The sequence below is a fragment of the Seriola aureovittata genome, chromosome 14, assembly GCF_021018895.1.
Source record: "Seriola aureovittata isolate HTS-2021-v1 ecotype China chromosome 14, ASM2101889v1, whole genome shotgun sequence".
NCBI classification, from domain to species: domain Eukaryota; kingdom Metazoa; phylum Chordata; class Actinopteri; order Carangiformes; family Carangidae; genus Seriola; species Seriola aureovittata.
Window position 1 is genome coordinate 12,986,608 of NC_079377.1, and position 22,825 is coordinate 13,009,432.

Consider the following 22,825-nt stretch of genomic DNA (forward strand, 5'->3'; position numbering starts at 1 on the left):
GGAATAAGTAAGAGTCAGCTTATATGCAATAAGGTGCATTTTAAAGGGATTTAAGTCAGCACAGAGCAACCGGTTCACATCTGGTGAGAATAAGATGTTTAGGTTACATCTGGAGCATTTCAAAATTGTTTCATGTTGGGAGGAGAAGAACCTCAGAGGAGGTTTTATAAGATGAAAGGTGTCCTGTAATATCTTTAATGTATACTCTTACTGTTACTGTTAAACAGAGATCACAGGAAACCAAACATCTGAATCACCTAACTCCAATGGATTATTCAAACTCTCTAATGATACTCTCCGTGCCTTTTGTTATAATGTTTTAAATAAATGTATATGAAGACCTTGGATTAGAAAGCATTAACCTGCAACTAAGATCACCCTTGACAAATCTGAGTCAAAAATCAATCCGATGTTTATAGTATTGTACCAATGATTTTCCTTGTTTTGCATTTTGATTCACTCTTACTTTCAAAAGTGTAACTTACTAATAATGAACAGCGATTCATAACTTTTGCTAATGTGCGCATGGTGGAAAACATCGCTCTTATTTTGAAACTCCTGGTTGACTTACACCTGAAAGCTACGCAGGCTTAAGAAAAAGAAGAAGCAAACTTTGGTAAACTGGTAAAAAACAAACAAAAACAAATGTGGATAACAGTTATCACATCAAAACAGAATCACCTGCAGCATCACTTTAGTTAGTGCTCAGATGCTAATGTTGGTGTGAATGTGTATGCACTCTCCTTGGCTTGGCTCTGTTCCAGAGACTTTTCTGGACCTACAGTGAAGGATTCTGAAGCCAGTGGAGTTCAGTAAGGAGAGAACAAGCGATGTAGAGCCAGGCTATTAGGGTTGCGAGTGGGGCATGCTGGCTACATCAGCCCCCAGGTTTCCTACTCTGCCAGGCGAAGGACCAGGCCAAGCCAAGCCAGCCAAACATCTGCTCCTGGTTAGAGGTGTCGGCTCCTGCCATTCACAGCAGAGGTTCAAAACCTCAGGGAAGGGTTTCACTTGGCCTCTTCTTGCCTGGGCCACTGCAAGCAGTCCTGTGTGCTCCCTAAGGGAATGCTGGTCTGAGGAAAATACCACAGAAAATTCAATTCCATTTTACCTTTCCGTGCTTCACTCCTCTGACCAAGGCAAATTTCATTACACACTTATGGACTCATAAAATTCCTTCAATAACATAGCGCAGTGTCCTGCAGACCAGAGTTCCTTCAGAGTCAAACAGCTTCAGAGTAAAAGGGCTTGGAGGGCAACCAGCCATGATCCAATCATAACTCTCGTCCAGTTCTTTCTTTCCCTCTTCCATCATTTTGCTTTCTTTATTCCTTTTTTTGTTTTATTTTTTAATTTCTTTACAACACATAAACAGCTCTATATTAGAGTTGAGACATAAATCAAATATGTTTTAAATGAGCAGCACTGCTTAAAGTGATGAAAGGCCATAAAATAGTTTACATATTTTCTCTGTCATCTTGTAACCATACATCAGCTGGCATCTAATAAAATCTCCAAATAAAAACCCAAGGCACCAATTATGGGATACTTATGCCAATTAACAAAAACAGAAACAAAGAGAGACTTTGGCAAATGAGAATGAAAACAATTTGGTCACACATATAACATTAAGCTTCCATTACTGCTCTAATGAGACTATAAACTTGTCGGAGGTGTCTGATCTTAAGACGTAGCCAAACCGCTATCTGTTGTTGGTCTCAGTAAAAGTAGGTTACCATCCCAACAGCCGAGCCTAAACTGGCTTCCATATGTGTCTGCCCAAGTTTCTTGCATATTTTTTTAGATTCACAAACAAAAAAATATTCAGGCTCTGACAGAGATGTGGGTTCAGATTTAATGACTTATTCAAAACTCTATCTGACCTAAAACACAGAGCCTATCGTGCTTCTCATTTCAGTTTATAACATTTTAAAAGTTTAAACAAAAAGCCACACAATAATCCATTACTACTCAAAGCTGTTGAGTAATCAGCATCTTTCACAACAAACAGATATGCAAATATTTCAATGTCAGGCATTTCTGCTGTGAAGTCAGTTTCCTTTTGAGACTTCAGCTTTCAGCTGTTTCCTGGAACTCTGGATTATGTTGTTTGGTTACCGGGTTGTTTGTTATTTAGCTGTTTGTTTGACAACGTCTGCACTGAATCATTGTTTTGGAAGATAGCTGGGCACCTGTAGGGTTGAAGTTTCAAGAAGAAAACAGGAAATAAGGCCCTTGCTGAGATTTTTACACAGATGCATAAGTGGTTTGATGTTGGTGGTGAGTAAGAAAGACAATACGTGCCAAATACCTGCTGATAAAGCTGACAGGTAATTAAACTTATCAAATCTTCCCCTATGCAGCTGTTCAACAGTCAACAATGTGCTTCCTCTACAGCTGAGCATGATGTTACATATTCATGTTGCATGATAGGAATTTGAGAGAATAAATGTGTCAGTTTGACACTGAACCATCTTATTTAATAGATAAACCAGTGCCAACAAAGAAGCCCCGCAGGCATGTCAGGAGATGTTGCGACAACACAACAATTCAAGATTGCATTATCAGTGAGGCACAAATTTTGGTTAGAGTGGAGGAAAAATGTTCTTGTCCTTCATTTGAACTTGAATGCGGCTTTGGGGAACAACATCCAAGTTACCGGCGCATTGAGACCACATTTCTCCATCTGTCATCCATCCTCACCTCACTACTATTCTGTCTGAAATTAATCTCTATAAATATCAGTGATTATTTCCGGAGTTTTCAAGACTCTGGAGTGGCACAGAGGAGAAGAAAAACATGTCTTGAGTCTCATGCTCATCAATATCATTTTACCATTTTTTACTTTCATTTTTTTTAACAAGCAACAGACGGATGTTTTCAGAGCACCGCAGACACCATCTAACACACAGAATAATTAGGAGGTAGCTTCTTCACATATCCCTCTGAGGCACATACATGTTTTCTTTTCATGTGAGGGTCAGAGGACATGCACAGCCAGCAGCGATGCCTCTGGAGCAGGTAGAGCTTTAGTCTCTTTCTCAACACTTCAACAAGGACCGACATGTTTTCTCAATTACTGTGTTTTTTTCCTTGTTGATTTTTTTTATAGAACAATGTGAAAGTTATTTAATAGTTTTAGACACAAAATCTAATTGTAGATTTAATCTAAATGAAATTAAGAATTATTCTATACGGTATATTATATAGTATAGTCAGTTATATTTAGAAATATGTACTTTTTGAAGCTCAGGAAATAATGTGAAACATGCATGGCTCTGTTTTCCATCTGTAAGTGTCAGAGGTAACCAGAAATTGACGCCAGTTTCTTAGTGGCTTATGAAAGGTTTTTGGAAACACCCTTTTTTATTAAAGATGTTTTCTTTAGAGAGCTCTGACGATGTTATTTGTGCTCTGAGGCTGTTGGGGAGTCTAACAAGTGTGAAGCTACTGAACCCTAAGCACATGTTTGCTCAACCTTGAAGGCACAGTTTTACACCACAGGTGTCGCTCAGAGCCTTTAGCTGGGAGCATCTCTAAACTTGCTGGGATGGTAAAAACATTGGTTTAGAGAAGAACTGAAAACACTCTTTGTTGGTCTCATACATGGAAAAATGTTTTATTCATCTTTAAATTTTCTTCTTTCTTTGCTCTTTTTCTTCCTTCTCTTTTTTTCCATCTGTCTGTTGCTGTTATTTCACTTTTCACTCCTTCCATCCCCCTTTCCCTTCCCTCTCTCTCCTCGCTCTTAATCTAACTTTGTTCCCTCTTGCTCTTGTTTTCTCATTCTGAGGGCTGAGAGCTGCGCTGTGAATCTCCAACACAGCAGGACACCATGGTGTGATAGATGGCCTCTGACAAGGTCCAACACAATCCAACCAGCCATATGCTCCGAGTGAAAAAAACAGCAGAATTAAAGAGGATTCACAAGTGGCCAGAAGAGAAACATGCCAAACTCTTATGCAAGCAACAGTTTCTGGAGTTTACAATAATATATGTGGGGGGCTTTGACACTGCGAGATTAATGTCCCTGGTGCTGGAGTACAAACACTGGCGGGCATTTCCTCAGTAGGCAAACTCACACATTCAGGGAAATGATTTAAAAGAGGAGAAACAATCAATTTTATCAAAAGGAATAATTCAAACTACGATAGAAAACTTAAGCGCAGTTACCATGGTGGATACAAACTAGATGAAGACCAGATTATGGAGAAGAAAAGAGGAAGGATGTACCATGTTAATAGCTAGTTGAATTAAAATACATCTTGTGATATGGAAAATACTTGCATTAAATATCCAACCTGTGCATCATTTCTTGGAAAACAAATTTACTGTTGCAAGTTAATATTACAGAAAGATCATCTCTTGGACACAAGGTTGCAAGAAAAAGAGTGTATTTACATAAGTTACATTTAGTCAGAGAAAAAAAAAGAGGTGACAAGTTATATATGAAGATATCCATACTGATGATGACTGATCAACTCTCGATTAGAGTGTATTCTCTCACTATGAGGAAAGGGATATGCTTCCCTTGAACACACACACCCACACATGCATACAGAAATGCCGCAAACATTTGTGTGACACTAATGAGTGTGTTAAATTCGGGTGTAAGTGGTTGAAAGAAGTGCAACATTTTTAAACACCAGGTCAAATCACATCTCTAAACAGTGGTTACAGCTTCCTAACCGCTTACTACCCCCTACTTCCAGTACAAACTTTAATACCAACAAATACATATGGAGAGGCACACACAGACACATACACACATGAACATATGCACACATGAACACACACACACACACAGACACACACACACACACACACACACACACAGGGCAATCTCATAAACAACGAATGACAGCCTGAGAGTCAAATTAAGGAAATAAAATGTGTCTCACTGGTAATGAAGGAGGCATGTTTCCCCTCAGGATAACAACTTCATCTGGATCCATACGGAGTTGAGACACACACACACACACACACACACACACACACACACACACACACACACACACACACGAACACACACACACGAACACACTCACACTCAAGAGGTACTAGAATTCCTGCTACACGTCCATCCCATTGGCACAAAATGGCTCAGAAAAGTAAAGAACACAGTGCCATGATTTGAAATTTGATACTAAACGTATGTTTTCTACAGTTCTGAGGAAAAATGTGGAGGTTGGATGTCATGCCAAACAATCATAGGAAAGGAAGGACTGCTTTCAAACATTTCCCATGCATCAGGCTATTAAAATGACATTCATTTGCAGGTTGCTGGCACTTGTCTCAGGGCATATTGCAAGCACATGGAATTGCATGTTATGTCCATCCATGATTTAAACAGTCTAGGTATTCTTTCGATCAAGAAAAAAAAAAAAAACCAGACACTTCTGGGTCTGTGAAGGCCATGTGGAAAGAGTAAAAGGAAAAAAGCAGGCAATATGGCAATCAAGCGTTTGTCACACTGAGCTGACATCACTGTGTATAATTGTAAACTGACAAGTAAGACTGAAAAAGAACATGTAATAAATCCAGCCAAATACATAAAATATAAAGTCGTGTAATTTTATAATGTATTCACGTTCTAACAGAGCTCCTTTGTCTGAAGATACTATTATGTGTTACATTGTAAAAATCTTCAGTGGTGTGCCGCAGGGATTCCCTTTTCTTTGTCACTGTGTACATGAGCATGAATAATCTATTATAATCTATTGTTATTTTAATAGAGATACACTTAAAATGAACATGACTTTAAACACAACAGTGCAAAACACATACACATGGTGGCCAAGAGGGTAAATGCAGTGAACTAAATCCTTGAAAACCACATATGTAGCTTAAAATTTAGTTGCAGAGATAGCTTTGAATAAACCACAAAACAAATGAGCATGTCTCGTTTTACACAGACAGCTACTTGCAATTTAAGTCAGTAGGTTTATTTAGCTCACAAAATTTCCTCAGCTGTGGAAATGATGAAGTTCTTCATGATTTAATGTTCAAATTTATTAACTCCGTTATTGATATAAGGATCTCTCTTTTTCTTTTTTTTTTACTAAAGCACGGGTTTGTTCGGTAGCTGCCAGGCAGGTTTGGCTCTGGTGGCCAGACGCAGACAGACATTGGCTTCGGTGTTCCACGATACCACCACATTGCCAAGATTTCAATTTGCTGTCCCTGGTTCATGCCAGAAGCATCTTTCAAAGCACTCCTCGTCTGGATCTAATACATAATCATCAGTGTGTTGATTATTGGTATTGTGTAATCTTATGCCACAAATAATTAGCCATGAAACCCTAAAACCAACTGGGCAGAATCCAAAGCTAATTAGGTATAGGAAGCCTAGCCTAGTTTCATGGATTCCTTTATAGTCTTAGATCAGCTTTTTTTTCATCAGCCATTTCTATATCTCCTCCTCTTACTGTGCCCCTCATGCTCCCTTTCTCTCTTTTGTCAATTATTTAGAAGTTGAAACAGGAGAATTTGATAAATATTTTATACTCTATACTCTACAAGAATCTTGCAATCACAAAAAGCAGTAGCTTTGTTTTATTTAACAAATTAAAAAAGCATTGACTTAATCCATACAAAAGAGTTCAGTTGAAATAGTTTTGCTTCATCTATAACTAAAATATAGGCGTAAAGAGAATTAAAAAGTGCTAAAATGAAAAAAAGGATTTAACTTCTAGAGACAAATTGATATCTGGATTTATTTGGAACAAGAAAACCCTTCAAATACATAGAGGCATGTTACAGTCGGCACCATCAACACAGCCGACTATCTCTCCCTAATTTTCAATTTTATTACTGGGCTGTTAACATAAGGATTATGTTATATTGGTTGGAGTTTCCATCCCATGGCACTGCCCCCAAATGGTTACAACTGGAGAACCTATGCTCTTCCTTATACGCCACACTCTGCTCAAAATTTCCCCCATCTGAACCTATATCCAGGTACACTTCAAATCAGATTGTGAAGCATTCTTTTAACATCTGGACACAGTTCAGACAATTCTTTTCACTCAACGACCTCTCAATCTAAGCTCCTATAGTGAAGAATCACCTATTTACAGAATCAATTATAGATGGAGCTTCTGATGTGTGGGTTGGAAGAGGGGTCACCACAATAAGAGATCTTTTTATTGATTGCTTTCATATCCTTTGATTAGTTGATGCACAATTTTAATATCTTCCACTCTAATTTTTTTTTCATATATTTTTGCAACTCTGTAGTTGTATATCAGCACCCTCCACTTATTTCCCATCACAAACACCCAGCTGTTTTTAGATTCTAATAATCAGAATTTTGTCTTGAACTATTGAACTGTGTTTTCTGTTTTGTTTAACCCTCTAAGTGCATGTGCCCAATATAAATCAAAGCAAAGGTAGAAAAGATTTGAGATTTCTTTGTTGTTTGTCAATCTCTGCCAATGCATGATCCTGACCCAGCCCTGTAGTAAAGTGCCTCAACTGAGAACTGTTGTCTCCCATCTCTGACTAACTCTTCCTCATCTGAGAAACTTCATCTTCATCATCTCATGTAAAATTGCTGCCTTACAGATTCCATTTTCCTTATTAAACTGACACAAACCCTTTCTTTTGTTAAGGAATCAGTGGGAGGAAGATGTGGGGACGATATACAATTATCCAGTTCAAGGTTTCACATTGTCCTCACAGGTCTAAAGTAAAACTAACTAATTTCATGCCGATTGTCGACCCCTATGTGTGACCGATGCGGGCAAAAACCAGCCACCTTTTCACATATGTTTTGGTTTTGTCCAAAACTAAATAGTTTCTGGCAATGAACATTCAAAACCTTTTCAGATGTTTTGGAGGTATCTATAGAACCTTCTGCTACTACTGCAGTATTTGATGTAGCGCCACAAGATATATGGTTTAGTCGCAAGGCAAAAAATATGATAGCTTTGGCATCCATTTTATCTAGACAATTTACACAGCTTAAATGGAACGACAAATTCCCTCCAACCTTTAAACTATGGATTAAATACCTTGTGTGTCCAAAGGTCTGAGACCACTTTCCCATTCAAGTGAAATGAATGTATGTGCTTATCCAACTGTATCTGTGATTTAAATTTTGTATGAGTAAATACAACTAAAAAAGACCTTGAGCAAAAAAAAAAGATTTGACTGCTAATTTGTGAGGTTAGAAATTAATATAAAACCTCTTTCCTCAAAACAAACATTTAAAATTCATCAATATATGTTGAATATCGCTTCTTAAGAGAACATTAATGTCACTTCAACCAACTGTGTGGACAATTTGGAGACAGAAATCTCTCTGTTGGATAGGTTTGAATATATGTTTGGAAGCAGTGTTTATGATCCATGTATAATGTTCCAAAACATCGTCACAACATAATGTATTTGTATAAAAGCACTGCTTACAGCAGAAATATGATTTTCAACTCTCTCATTCTTGGCAGTACAGCACAGCAAAGTTCCAGGTCCTGTTCCTTTAATAGTACAGTAAAGCAAACAGTCGGGCAAGCTGTAATATTTAAAAACATACACACAACCTTTAATGTTCTTTGTTTTACCGGTGGTCTTTCCAAGATCCACAATGATATCCAATAATATCATTATGGATATCAACAAATCAAAGCAGATTATATTCATTCTCCTGCCGTCACGGCAACTGGCTGTACTGCAGTGTTACAGTGTGGAACTTGGCAAGAGAAACTCATAAATCTGCATTCAGCAGTGAGCTGAAGATGGACCGGGTACTGAAGCAGCTGCAACACCAAAAACTGAATCCATCACAATTTACGCCTTGTGTGTGAGTGTGAACGTGCACATTCACTGAGGGAATTTTAAACAAAAAGATAAGGCAGACAGACGGTGCAGAAACAATTCTACTTCTTCCTTACAAAAGAGATTTAAACATGAGATTAAGGAAAGAGTGGATAAAAGGCTGGGAGGAGTCATATAGCAGAACTAATAGGAAGGATGGAGCATGTTTCCCACTGTTGCAAGAAAATATGTTTTGATTTTCAAATGAGTAAAAACAGAGTTATAACTAGAGGCCCTCTGACTGTAGACAGCTGTGCCAGTTTGTTTTGATGAAAACATTTTAAAGCCATTCACAGATGTTTAGTAAATTCCCCTTTCTGTGCCTGCTCCTTATGTTTGTCTTTCCACATTTTTAACCTTCTGCCTTTCTGTATGTCCTGTTTAGTGACTCACAATGCTTTTTGTCAGGGAGATAAATTACACTCCAGTATTCTCCATTATTATTCTCCATTATTGATTAAGTTGTGCACATTGAAATTCTGATGTGATAATTGAGACAAAGCAATTGTAAAATTTTGAAATGTATGGCGAATTTAGGGAAATATTGTGGACAGGCCAAAAAACATCTATGTTAAAGTTATGGTCAGGATAGCTTAAGATTTAGATTTAGATAACTAAAACAGTTGGTTATGATTAGAAAATATTTTGTTAGTGCTTAATAAAAAGGTGAAAGTTAATTGCAGGTCTGCGATGAGATGCAAACCCCAGTGTCTTGCATGACGGTCAGATGTGTTACACGCCCATTCACTGAACACCGTGAGCTGCAGATTCAGCAAATAAGGATTTACCACCTCCCGTCAATGCCAGGAATGCGCATTATGGACGTCAGCACATTTGGGGTAAATGTTAAATTTAAGTTAAAGGACCAAGGTTTGTGCAGAGTATCATATTCCTAAACATGTTTTCATAATAGTTAGTAGTGGTTTTGTTAGAAGGTGCTCTTGAGTGAGTTCTCTTTTAGAGCCTGACACATTGCACCGCCGTGTTTCTACAGTAGTACAGAACGGACAAGCCATGTTCTCCTACATACTTGGAAAGGGAGGGGTGAAGGTACAGGTATTCAGTTGGTTGCAATCTGCAACCCGACCGCTAGCTTCCACTAAATCCTACGCACTGGTCCTTTAAACTTTGGACACAAAATCTGGTGGAAAAATAGCAATCTGGCTTGTGCTCAGGAGTTTGTAGCCACTATGTCTGACCCGAATGCGTTGAATCTTCTACCGTTACCATGTTGATTAAAGTCCAAATCAGTATTTGAATAATGCATTTTTAAAAAATTATATTTGCATTAACCACAAACCCCTTTATTAGTTATTCTGAGCCAAGGACATTTAATCTTACTGATAGTTTTGTGCATCACAGCTTTCATCTAAGACTACCAGCACTGACTCTGGGACAGTGACATGTGACCATGTGACAGGCCTATAAGTTACAACTACACTAACAAGATGTTGAAGAAGAAGTCACACATCTGGAATAACTTGACCCCTGAAAAGACAAGTGCCAGATATGCCAAAGGAAACAGGCATATCACAAATGTATGAGTTTAGAAAATCACCTGTAAGCTTAGCCATCTTTTCTTAAACCTAGTAACTGATTAGCTGATGGTAGTGCGACCTGCATGCTAACAAAGTACCCCGGTCAAAGCTTCTAATATTCAGTGGTAATTCTCACTGAAGCTTCAAAGTAGTTAGCCCTAATAGCTACTACCTCAGCTGAAAGTAATGGCCTTTCTCTGTTGCACTTGCAAATGTTGTGAGAGCAGGGTTACATTAGTATTGCTTCCCAATTCCTATGTCTTTTCTATATTGTCACTCTTCTCATGTTTCCTTTCAATGGAGGCCTGCAGCTCTCAGTGAGAGGCTCCTGGCTGTGATGGCTTCACCCCTATGTCAGTTCAAAGAGAGGGGCTCAAGTATTAGTGTCTGATGTACTCTCAGCAATGTTTACATAAACTTAACAACTGATTAGACACTGTAAACATTCGTGTCACTTGATACCACACCTGTGAGATCAGACTAAGAAAGAGAGAAAGAGGAAAGTCTAAATCATGATGTTAGGCTGCATACCATCTACCTGCTCATGAAGCCAACTTTGACTCATCTAACATTAAAATTACGTTCTTTAATCCGATGCCTCTGATCAAAACTTTTACACTAATTTATTTACATTTCTGAAATTACAAAATGTACATTTTCTCTCCATGAACCACCTGAACCTGTCCCACTTTAAAATCCTGCTTATCTCCCATCTAGGTTAGGTTGAGGAGATGCCCTACTTAGCCCCTCCATCTCATCCAGATAGCTCCTCTTCCCAACCGTGCCTGCCCTTCTCTTCATCGATGTCCAGTAGCTGCCTGTGTCCAAAAAATAGAATAACTGGCCCAATAAAGCAATGCAGGTAGAGTGAACTTATCACTTCTTTTTAATATATTTTTAGTATGTAGACTAGACTAGTATTTAGTACTACTTATTTTAGTAGTATTACTTATTTTTTCCTAAATTATGACGTTGCACTAATATGTACATGATTAGGAGTTCTTTTTTTCTTTACTATAGTTCTGTAAAGGAATTCCAACTATTAGAAATGGTGTACTTATGTAGGCATAACAAGAGTCATCTTTGGAAAATCAAAGAAAACATTTAAAGAGAAATCCTTGATATGTCCAAAAGAAATAGCAAAACAAGTTTCCAATTCACTGTCTCATGAGCAGCTGCAGACCTTATAACTGATAACATCCTATGTTTGACTCTTGCTTCTCCAGTTTCTCTGTTTTGGAAAGATTTTCTTATTGTCAGTGTTCACAAATATTGATCGGCTGGCCTTAGATGACAAGAATAACACAGTATAGGAATTCCTAAAGTGAGTTGTGTTTATTCTTTGAGCCTCAAACACACGGACGAGGCCTTTGAGGTCACAAGTTGAATGGATCGACTCCCTCATTCTCTGAAGTATCAAATAAACATAGGACTTTCTCATGCAGTCACAATATACACAGCTAAACTAACAGTAAACATGAAAGAGAAAATGAGGGAGAGGTGTTAAGTTGTGGAGAAGAGGGAACTGATGGAAGCAGGGGTAGAGAGAATTGAAGAAGTGATCCTTGATGGAGGGATATATTCCTGCAGGGAGACATGAGACAATGCTGACCATGACCTTGTCTGAGCTCAGGGTATTTTCACAGCCTAATTTCCTTGCTGAATGTGTGTGTGCATATGTGCACGTGTGTGTGTGTTAGCTCGGACTGGCCCCATTACTGATAGCTCTAACAAGCCTGGGTCAAAGGTCAGACAGTGGTGAGTGGAAAAGGATGGAGCAAGACTGTTAAAGGTCCTTCAAACACCACCTGCCTTCAGACACACATACACACACACACACACACACACACACACACACACACACACACACACACACACACACACACACACACACACACACACACACACAAACACACACATGCAGAGTGAATCTTGGCTGATTGTTACCAGACCATATTTAAACAAATGCCTAGTGCCTCTGTATCCCAGTGCCTCTCCACCACAGAGATGAGAGGCCTTTACACAGATTCTAGTTTACACAACATACTTGGAGTTCAACTGAGTGTAATAATGAGACCATAATGCAAACATAGTCACTCACACAGAACTTTTTCAGCATCATCAGTGCTTATTCTGGTGAGTTATTTCCCCACTAAAACACTTGATGTAAGTTAAACTTCACTACAGACTACTTTTTGTGCCATGAAAAGAAAACAGCAGCTCCACCTTCACAGTCTTTGAAAAATATCCTTCAGACTTTTGAACAACATTCCCCAGGGGCAGACCTGCAGCTTGTGTCTGTGCCTGGAAGAATGAGAGTTTCTGTGAGAACACTTCACAGTAAATCAGCTTTGGGTAAATAAAGTCCTTCTGCTTGCCCCCCCCCCCCCCCCCCCCCCCCCAACTCCCCTACCCTCCTCCCCACCAACCAGTCTGATAACAACTATGGCACCTGCTCAAAAGCAGTACGGCGCCACTCTCTGTCTCTCAACTACACTTCTACAGCATAATAGGAACCATTACAGCAGAAGTTCACATTTAAAGAGAAAATCCTCCATAGGGTCCTAATCAATCAGATAAATGATGCAATATGTCTACTATGTGGGAAAATAACATTCAGTGGTGACTCATTATCACCATGCGTTTTTCGCATTTAACCATTAATTATAGTTAATACAACAGTAGAATAAGCTTAAAGGAGCTATTCATATTTTATTATCAGTAAATCATTATAATGTTTATCTATACTTCACCATCACCGAAGACTGGCAGCCTCTGTGGCCAATGCTGCAGCAGAGCAAAGTGAGCAAGTGGTAACATCCTCTTTGTGACAGGAAGCAGCGGGTTTATGGGAAATGTGGTCTTAATTTTAAGAGACATTAGCACTGTACCACATGTGTAAGACACAGATTGGAAATCTGAACTCTGTTCCAAATTAGAACTGAATCCAAAATCCCATTATCAGGTCCCTGTAAAAAAAACTGAATTTCGGTTCTGCTTATTGGTCCCTACATGCAACAACCCTCTATTATGGCAAACAAAGGCATATCTGCAAGGACGTACGTAGCTATCTGTCAGGACCTGCATCAATGCAATAGCGCGTCCATTTGTGTAGATACGAGCTAGCATGCACGGCCAACATCACAACAGTGTGAAAGATGTACCACGAGAGAGAGAAGGGAGGGAGGTCCACCCTTCCATCTTCTTTCCATTTAAAAATTTTATCACTACACATTTCAGTCTGGACAAGCAGCCTGTGTTCAATATTCCCTCACTCAAAAGAGAGTTCATTATATATCGCACACGCTCTCCAGGTCTCTGCCTTTCTCCATTAATCACTAGCTCACACACATACACACAAACATGTAGATGCCTGGCAACTCACACCCTCTCTGTGTGCATCTGCTCTAGATTAATCTTTATCTATTATTCTTTTTTTATTGCACGTCTGCATATGTTTTTATTATATGCATTTAGTAAACACTAGTAAATAGTAAACACTATTAAATACATTTTATTTATAAAATCAGTTTTAATACTTACATTTAGATTTTAGGGTTAGTTAAAAGAACAAGATAAAAAGATAATTTTGCTATCAAACATTTGACCTCTTTTTTTTTTTTTACGTTTTGGAATCGAAACAGGGAATTGGAATAAGCAGAATCTGAAACTTTTCTGAATGTGAAGATTTTCCAATTAGATTAGTAGTCGTCAGTTCAAGCCATTAATCGACTATTCATAGCACGTTTCTGATATTAATTTAATTAATGGGTTTCATAATTGTGGTTCCCACTGTGTATTTTTGGGGGGCTTCAGAAAAGTCAAAGGCAGAGAAAGAAAGCCATAAAAGACATTGTTAACACTGTGCTACATTACAGAGAAATACAAAACTGTAACAATGAGCCTTTAAAATAGCAATTTTACAAGCATGTGCGCGAAGCAAGCCATCTGATAAAGACACTGGCAAAAGCAGTAACGATTCTGAATGTGTCCGAACAACCAGCGAGGAGACAACATTTTGTTGCTGTATTTGTCACACTGAACTTTTAACACCAAGACAAGAAGAATAGAGAAATATTTATCTCCGCTATCTAACATCAACAAGTGGCCATGCTAAGTGGCTAACTTCATGCTACTTCCATGTTTGAAATGATAAGCCATGTTTGAGGTTGACGAATGATAGGCAAATGTTTTCCTGCAGAGTTTGCATGTCACTTTCCTGTGGTCGTCCTTTACCCTCACAAAATCATCCTACACTTTTGATCTCCTGCCCATTATCTTGTAACCACAGGGACCAGTCATGTAAAAGATGTCTGACTAACTGTGTGGCTGAGTGTCACCACTTCTTGAGGAGTTTGATTTTTTTTCCTTACAACCAACTGACCAATCAAAACCTGGTCGACTAAGACTCTTCTCATCAACTAATGTTTTGCAAACTATTCGATGTAAGCCCTCGACTTCAGTTAATGTATTACTGTACATATCATTTCAATACTGTCTTCTGTAGGTCTTAAAAGCAGTGTAATAGTGACATGCTATAATTTTCTGTACGGTACTTCGGTATCTGACTGTTTCTGCTGAATGAATTAAACACTGAACCTGAATAGCCATCATAGCCACATTACTAATGCTTGTACTGTTTCTCAAAAATCTGTTTCTGTAAACACCATCTGAACACAACCCAAAAAAATCACTATCAGTATGTTTAATCAAAAAAAAAAAAAAAAAAAATATATATATATATATATATATATATATAAGACATTTCAATACACTGGGCCTACATGGAACATCCTGAAGTTCCCGTGGGGACAAAATTTTAGACTGCAAGTGCCTTAGTGCCTTGTAGCATATTTGCAACACTACAGAATTAATGACAGGGTGCTACACTACATGACTCCTGACCTGAACTTGTGAACTGACGCCTCACACCAGCAAGTCAAAATTCTTCTTGTATGTATGTATTTTCCTACTTTGATAAATGCAACAAGTCCATGTTTTGACTGTTGCACTTGAGACTATTTGAGAGACACAGCTGATACATGTTGTTCATGTTCACCTCCTTCATTCATACGGCAACACACAGAGGGTCACTTTGTTCCATCGAAGGGAGACCATCTGAAAATATGCAATGCACATTGCAGACCCTTTCATGCGAGGCCACTGCTTCTGTGTACAATGACCAAATGATTTAGTGACACATTGAACTGGGTTCACTCAAGGTAGATTTGGCTTCTTTGTTTTATGTAATTTATCAATGCCTTTTCAAAGCACATGGCCAAATACTTCCTGTTCCTCTGGCTATACAGTGAACATGGGGTTCTGGACAATACCATCTCCACACTTTTAACAATCTAAAGACTTTGTAAGTTTAACTTTTAGTACCACGTTGCAAAAAAGGTTTGATTAGATTGCTGGTCAAATCCCAAGTTCACAATTATTTTTCCAGGAGTTTGGCTTTCAAGACTCACTTTCCGGGTGGTTCTCTGATTTGGAACAAAAACCACCCAAAAAGCACTTCCCACACACTGTCTTTTCAAGATGCTAAAGAGGACATGGTCTATGTGTTTCAGTATGAGAAGACAACTGAATAGTAAAGTCTTAGAACAGCATTAAGTATATTTTTACACTGCTGTTGCTCTATTTTGCATTGGTCAGCAAAAGTTAAAGCTCATTTAATGCTAAATACACTTTTTGTAGCTTTGTTAGTTTTGTCATTGAGCTTAATGTCATTTTATCTACTACTTTATCCAACCAACTAACTTATAGCTTTTAAATAGAATCCATATAAAAACTGTTAACTGACTATTTCTGTCAATAACAGACACAATTCTCATTTACACTCTTCCCCTGCACTTCCTCATTTCCATCCCAGTCAATCACAGCAACAGATAAGAAATGTAGCCCACCCAAACTCAGGACTCCAGAGTTCCTTCTGCGGTCAGGTTGAGTTAACTGTTACCAGTGAAAATGTCAGTGCTCTGTTTACTAGCCTCTGCTGCTGCACCCCTCTATCCATCCCCACATTCCTCCTTTACAAATTACATTTGTCATTCTGAAAGCTGATGGTTTACATTGGCATGCTTTGAACCTTGTGTGAGTGCACGCGTGCATGCACACATATGCATGTGCATGACACACAAAGTCCAAACTATGCTATGTGAACATGGACAACATGTTTCTTAGGGTGTGAGCATGTGCCAAAAAGGATTATTTTTGTGTGTGTGATCTCCTACCTGTTATTGTAATGTTGCTGTAGATGTTGGACAGTTGCTCTTTCAGCAGGACGAGCTGTGTGGTGGCAGCCTTCTCCCTCTGCAGCTCCAGCATTATGTCAGGATGGTTGGCCAGTTTGCAACCCTTCTGTTTGTCCAATGCAATGTCACTGCGCACTATATCTGCAAGCCAGCATAGAAAGCAGAAATTAATTAAACACTTACGATAATATTACAATAATAACACCGGTATGCTCAGTTCGTTTTAAATTTGACAACTTGTTAAACCTACAAAAGTCATTTTTAACACAATGTTACTTTTCAAATACAGACTATGTCAATGGTAATTGTGACAGATCGTTTTTTAGTATAGCAGTTGAAAAGTAACACAAATTTGTGTTATACCATTCTATACTCCATGTTACAAAAACAACATCCTTAGTGTCAACACTCAATTGGCATTTTATTAGGTACACCTAGCTAAAATTAATGCAATCTAATACAAGAAGGCTACAATAAGTCCTAACTTCATGAAGGTTATATTGTTGAGTTTTTGTTTAAACTGTTTTAAAGAGGTGTTTCGTGGTCATTTTGGAGGCTTTGTGGTGCAGCTAAATTACAGTCTATCGTGTTATACTGAGAGTTGTTGCTCATTTTATTTTCACTCCATTTAGTGAGGGCAGACTAAATGCTAGAAGCACCTCTCTCTAAAACAGTTTTGATCAAAAGCCAAACACTATAAACTCAATGAAGGTGTGATTTACTGCGAGGGTGATACACTAGCATTCGTTTCAGCAAGGTGTCACTAATATAGCACTGGCAACTTATTGTGTCTTACAAGGAAATTGACGATGGCCAAAAGAAGTTAACAACGTAAGCTTTACAGGAAAGATAAATCCTGCTCCAAAATGTACTTTATGCGTCTGACACAGACACAAAGAGGACACACACGGACAGACGAGGACCAGACTACGGCCATGTAAAAGTCCGTCACAAACACACACTGCGCCAGGAAAAAGGAAGAGAAACGCATTGTCTATTCACCGTCCTCGTAGTTCTTTAGGTAGTAGTCTGGCCCCGGCCCTCTGAACTTAGCGAGGTTTTTCTGGTTGTTAAACTGCAGGAAGTCGGTCCGCTTTCCGCCAAAACGCAGAAAGGCAGGAGACAGGCCGCGCGCCATGGTCACGAGCCGCTTGGAGCTGAAGACACAGAGGAGAAAGAAAACATTCACTAACAACAAACTCATAACTGTGCCTTATTAGAGTGTTACATGCCTTTGTAGCTTCATTTTATAATCACGGACAAATTTGGGAGGAGCAGAAACTGTGAAAACTAATTATTTAACCGTTGCTCCGTTCTGTTTCCTTTATTTAGGACCTGTTATCTGAAACATTTAAAAAGCGATTGCTTAAAACAGATAACTAGATACAAAAATGTAATTTAACTTTGTTGTGGCTGTTGAAGCACCACAGGCCTAATCATAAAACATCTACGCAGTTTTTCTCCTTGACATCTGCAGGCCCAAGAAACAGACTGCGACTCCAACATGTGTCACCAGGTGAAAAAGGCTTTAAGAAGCAGCCACAGCTGGGAACGGAGCATTACAACAACGCATAGGCTATATGTGATGTTTACAGGACGGACGGTTTTACTCTCCACTAATTTAAATTTAGAGTTTAGGCTCCTATATATAAAGATATAAAATGATGGGATTTTCTCAGAAATCTGTAGCTGATGCTTTTATTTTCATCTGCCATAGACGACTGAAAACGGTCCTAATTTGTTGCTTTAATGCAACATATACTATACACTACAGAACACAAGTTTGAGAACACCTCGATTTCCCAGTTGTTACTGAAATATACGCACATACGTGTAAAGTGTTTCTGGAATTAAATCACAGAACAAGTAAATAATAAAGATTAATAAAAGGAATCATGGAATCTTAGATCCTAAATTCAATTCAAAATCTTTGACTGAAAACTCTTTGAGCCGAATACACTCGTGTCGTTCTTTCTACAATGGAAATGAAACTTTGTTTGGAAAGTTCGTCCCAACACTGTTGCAGAATTCCCCCACAAATGTTTGCTTTGCTTTCACCTTCTGTCCAGTTTAGTACCCTGACCCTCCGTGGGGTTAAGGTTTTGAGACTGTGCTGCTCTTTCGTCATGTGAAGCCACCCTTTTCTTCTAATGTTTAAGGTCATTATCTTGCTGTACCTGACCAACCAGTTTGTCTTCCTTTGTTACTTATCTTTTTCTCACCATTCTGATAGATACATTATTACTTCCTGCAGTGCACCATTGTCCTAATAAGAGAGTGTGGTAACACAGTTCGTTCCAATACGGCGTTTTGCACAAAGAGAGTAAGTCATCGAGAAAGGTTTGGGCACCTGTAATTCGTTGCTGTAAATTACACAATTTCTTAATCCCCGAAAAGAGCTGTTTTCTATACAGTATACATGATTTTTCAGTTTTAAGTGACCTGTACTGAAAGACTGTAAAAAACTAAAACTTTATAGTGTCACTGATAATAATAATAATGATATTAAAAAATGAATAGGCTACTTTAGGCTATAAACTGAAACACCATGAATGCAACATGAAAAATAGTAATTTAGCTGTAGGTGACATTAAAAAAAAGTTCATATCTAGTGTAGTTCATATGAAGCTTTACTGTTTCGAAAAGGAATAGGAGTACTTGAAAGACTTTTATTTTGTAATAAATCATCGACATGTCCATGATAGCCTACGTGGTATAAACACCAATCAATAAAATATCGGAAGATGGAAAAAGTTTCAGCCGGCAGGCCTGTCGACCGCAGACAGACCGTCTGTTGTTTAGTTTATTACAGCCTTCAGTGTAACCACCGTACCGGCGCGTCCATATAGGCCAATGCAAGCTAAGGCGGCACTGTGGCAAGGCCAGCCAAATGTGGGCCAACCAGGGGCCAAATATTCAAAAAATAAATGAATTGCTGATGAATGTGTCAGTCACGCCTGCACCTGCAGCTTCCCCAGCTCTCATGAGCCATGACTGTAGATAAGGAAACGCTACAGCTTGTCAAAACATAAATATAAAACAGGAGACTGTTGAAGGAGCAAGCACTCCTAAAACAGAGGGATAAAAAATGTTAAAATTAACGTCAAGTTTAAATTAATTTCTGAAAGGTAAACTAAACTTTATCTGCCCTCTAGTCGTTGTTTAAGTTGTTGAATCTGCTGATGATATAATGTACTTGTGCACATTTCACGTGTGTGTGTTTTATGCACATGAGGAAGAGGTGTATGGTGTATTAGAGAGATGTGCACTGGTATTATTTATTTTAAGAAGCTGAAATTGGACTATATGGAAAATAGCTCTGTTGTGATGATCCTGCTGTGAACATGGACCCAGGCTATTTGAATTATTATGTTTGTTATGTCTGTTTGGTGCCTTATTTATGCATGCCTCCATCTTGAACCATGTATAGGCTACTTTAATGCTGTTGACATTTTGAGCACACTAGCGTTGCAATAGACTATTTGCATTATGTGTATGGTATATAATCGTCATGTGTTGTTGTTGGTTTTTACTTTATGTGTATTGCATATTGGCCTTTGTGTGTTACAAACAGAGCGGCAGCATAATTGTTTTTCGGCTCGAGCAACAGATTGTACTTGGTGAAGTTATATGAATGTATGTATGTAAGTATTTATGAAAGGACTGAACAATAAATAGGCTAACAAAGAACTTATGTCCAAGACAGTAATCGTGAATGGGATGGGGTGTGATGAAAGTGAAAATTAAAAATGTTTCCCATATTTATAGTACAATGATAAAACAGTTTTGCAATAGTTTCCAGCTTCTGAAATGTACTATAGATAAGGATGTAATAATATGTAGATCATCTGCAGTAGATCATATTTGCCAATCTCTGACAGCGATAGTGCGATTTAGAAGCTGAACTAATAAATGTTCCTGATACTATATTAAATCCATTCTAGCACCTGACGAGCTATATTATTCTTGACAGTGTAGTGGTTTTGTATAAACATGGAATTCTTGATAAGTTGTTTTGCCAAGTTTTGAATTTTAAAATGCCATGTTTCATAATCCATCAAAAACATGAAAACATGTGCAAGTTATAGTATCTACTGTGCAGTCAACTTTTTTTTTTTTACTGATCTGAGAAATGCTCCGAATTGAAAAGTCACAAAAACGCATGGAAGTCAGTCAGAAATTCACCCTGCATTAAAAAAAATATTGAAACAATATGGTTGGCATTGGACTCAATAGTAATTGGATTTTTTTTGTGGTTCCAAGAAGAAGAAAAATTAAAACCTCAAAATTAGATTTACTTGTGAAACTGACATTCTTCATTGTAGAGTATAGACGGGTATGGGACACACATGCCCAGTGTTAATAGGCACACTGTACAGGCCTACTATCTGTATAGAGTTGCAAGAGCAATGAGCACAAAACGGATAGTCTTTTACCAACTGTTCACTGGCAACGCTGTCTTATTACATTCCTATCCTAAAGGCCTGGACTCTCCATGAAAATCATTGAGTAAGTGGATCAGTGGACCACTCAGTGCCCTGAGTGAGGAGGAAACGTGCTGGCTCACTCCATGACAATTTAGACAACGTGGCTGCGTGCGTAATGAATTAAGCAACTGCCAAACATTTAAGAGGTGGACAGCGATACAGATCGGTGTTACTGGTGAACGGCAAAGCTCTTTGGTACCTCAGAAAGTCCAGCCAACCGTCTTTGATGATCGAGGGGTCCAGCTGCAGAGAAAGGAAGTTGTCGTTGAGGACTCTGATCGGACTGCGGGTGTTGACATCCAGGAGAACCAGCGTCCTCTCCATGAAGCCCGGTCGCTTCCCACCGGCTGCAGATCCCTGATATGTAGAGGAGGAGGAAGAAGAGTAGGAGGAAGAGAGCACCGACTGCACCACCAAAGTAGCCAAAGATGCCAGCCACACCGAGGACCATGGGAACACGCACGGTGTGGACTTGGGCATCTTCTTGGTTTGGAGAGCAGGAGGATCAGTGCGCGTAATGAGGTCTAAAGGTGACAAGCAAAATAAAAACAACTGAACAAACTTTGCTGCTGCAAAGTTCGATGGTGGTTCTGTACCTCGGTCTCATCGATCTGGATCTGTCTTCCTGTCTAGTTGTCTCACCCCCTCTGCCCCCCGCCCCTCTGAGTATTTTTTTGGGAGCTGCTCACAAGAGCGCACGCCCCGATCCAGCCTTCCCGGTTGTGAGAGCCAGAAGCTGGGAGGAGGAGAGGAGGCAGCACCGCCCCTCTAAGGTTCTCTGAGGTATGAGTACAAACTGCTCAAAAGTAGCTTCCTCAGCTCATATGGTTAACAATTTAATCCGAAGAGGTGAGGAGCGATTGTGTTCTAAATATTGAAGATGTACTAGTGTTTTCTGATGAAATAATTATCAACTGTTTCTTTAAATCATGCATGAAATAGCACAACAATCGAAATATAATTTAATAATTTTGTATAAAAGTTAAGTTGAATCCAGCAATAAAGTGAAAGCGAAGAATGCTCAGTATCAGCAGGTGGTTGCGCATATTTACATGTTATTAAGTTATTACGATGATGAGGAAAAGGCTTTCCGGATTGAAAAATGAGAGCGCCATGTTGGCTGACGCACCGACTGCTCCTCTTATAAAGATAAGAATCTGTAATTACTGGACAGATTATTATTCTTTTGATGAAAGACATGATTGAGAGCAAAATGTTTAATACTCTCATATGAAAAAAAAAACCTCTAGAACGTGTTTATGGCTCAATTAAAGTCTGCGCAAAGACCTAACCAGGGATGGAGCTCAAGTTTGGCCACTACATGTTCATATTAATGACATGAACCCAAACGCACATCATACTAAGAAGTGACGACTGACAAAAGCTCACCGTGGCCCATGCACACTACATCGTTGACTGCACATCGTAAATTAAATGTTCCAACAGAACATTGTGCTGTTAGGTCTACGAGAATCTCCAGGCTACACAATTCAAGAGAACAAAAGGAGGCCTGCTCCAAAACAAGAAAAGATGCAATCTTGTCAACAGGATATTTCATGTCTCTGGGTACTGTAGACGCTTAAGTTGTTTTGACCAACACCTGATTTATTGCACATTTTTTAAGACCAAATGACATTTGGAGATGTCAACATGAACGTTTTGGCCCCCTTTAAAAAACATTCAAAACCAATGTGAGATTTAAGGTCTTACACATGGAACTCACCTA

At 38.8% G+C, this 22,825-nt stretch overlaps 1 protein-coding gene across 2 annotated transcripts in view; it reads right to left on the bottom strand.

Moving 5' to 3' along the window:
* Positions 1 to 21,700, bottom strand: part of hpse2 (heparanase 2) — a 58,277-nt gene extending 36,577 nt beyond the window's left edge. For both annotated transcript variants that reach the window (XM_056394662.1, XM_056394661.1), the window contains exons 1-3: positions 21,299 to 21,700; positions 17,615 to 17,769; positions 16,592 to 16,753 (exon numbers count right to left, since the gene is read on the bottom strand). In XM_056394662.1, the coding sequence (XP_056250637.1) occupies positions 16,592 to 16,753; positions 17,615 to 17,769; positions 21,299 to 21,579 (598 nt within the window). In that variant the 5' untranslated portion in view covers positions 21,580 to 21,700. The remainder of the gene's footprint in view (positions 1 to 16,591; positions 16,754 to 17,614; positions 17,770 to 21,298) is intronic.
* Between the last annotated feature and the right edge of the window lie 1,125 nt (positions 21,701 to 22,825).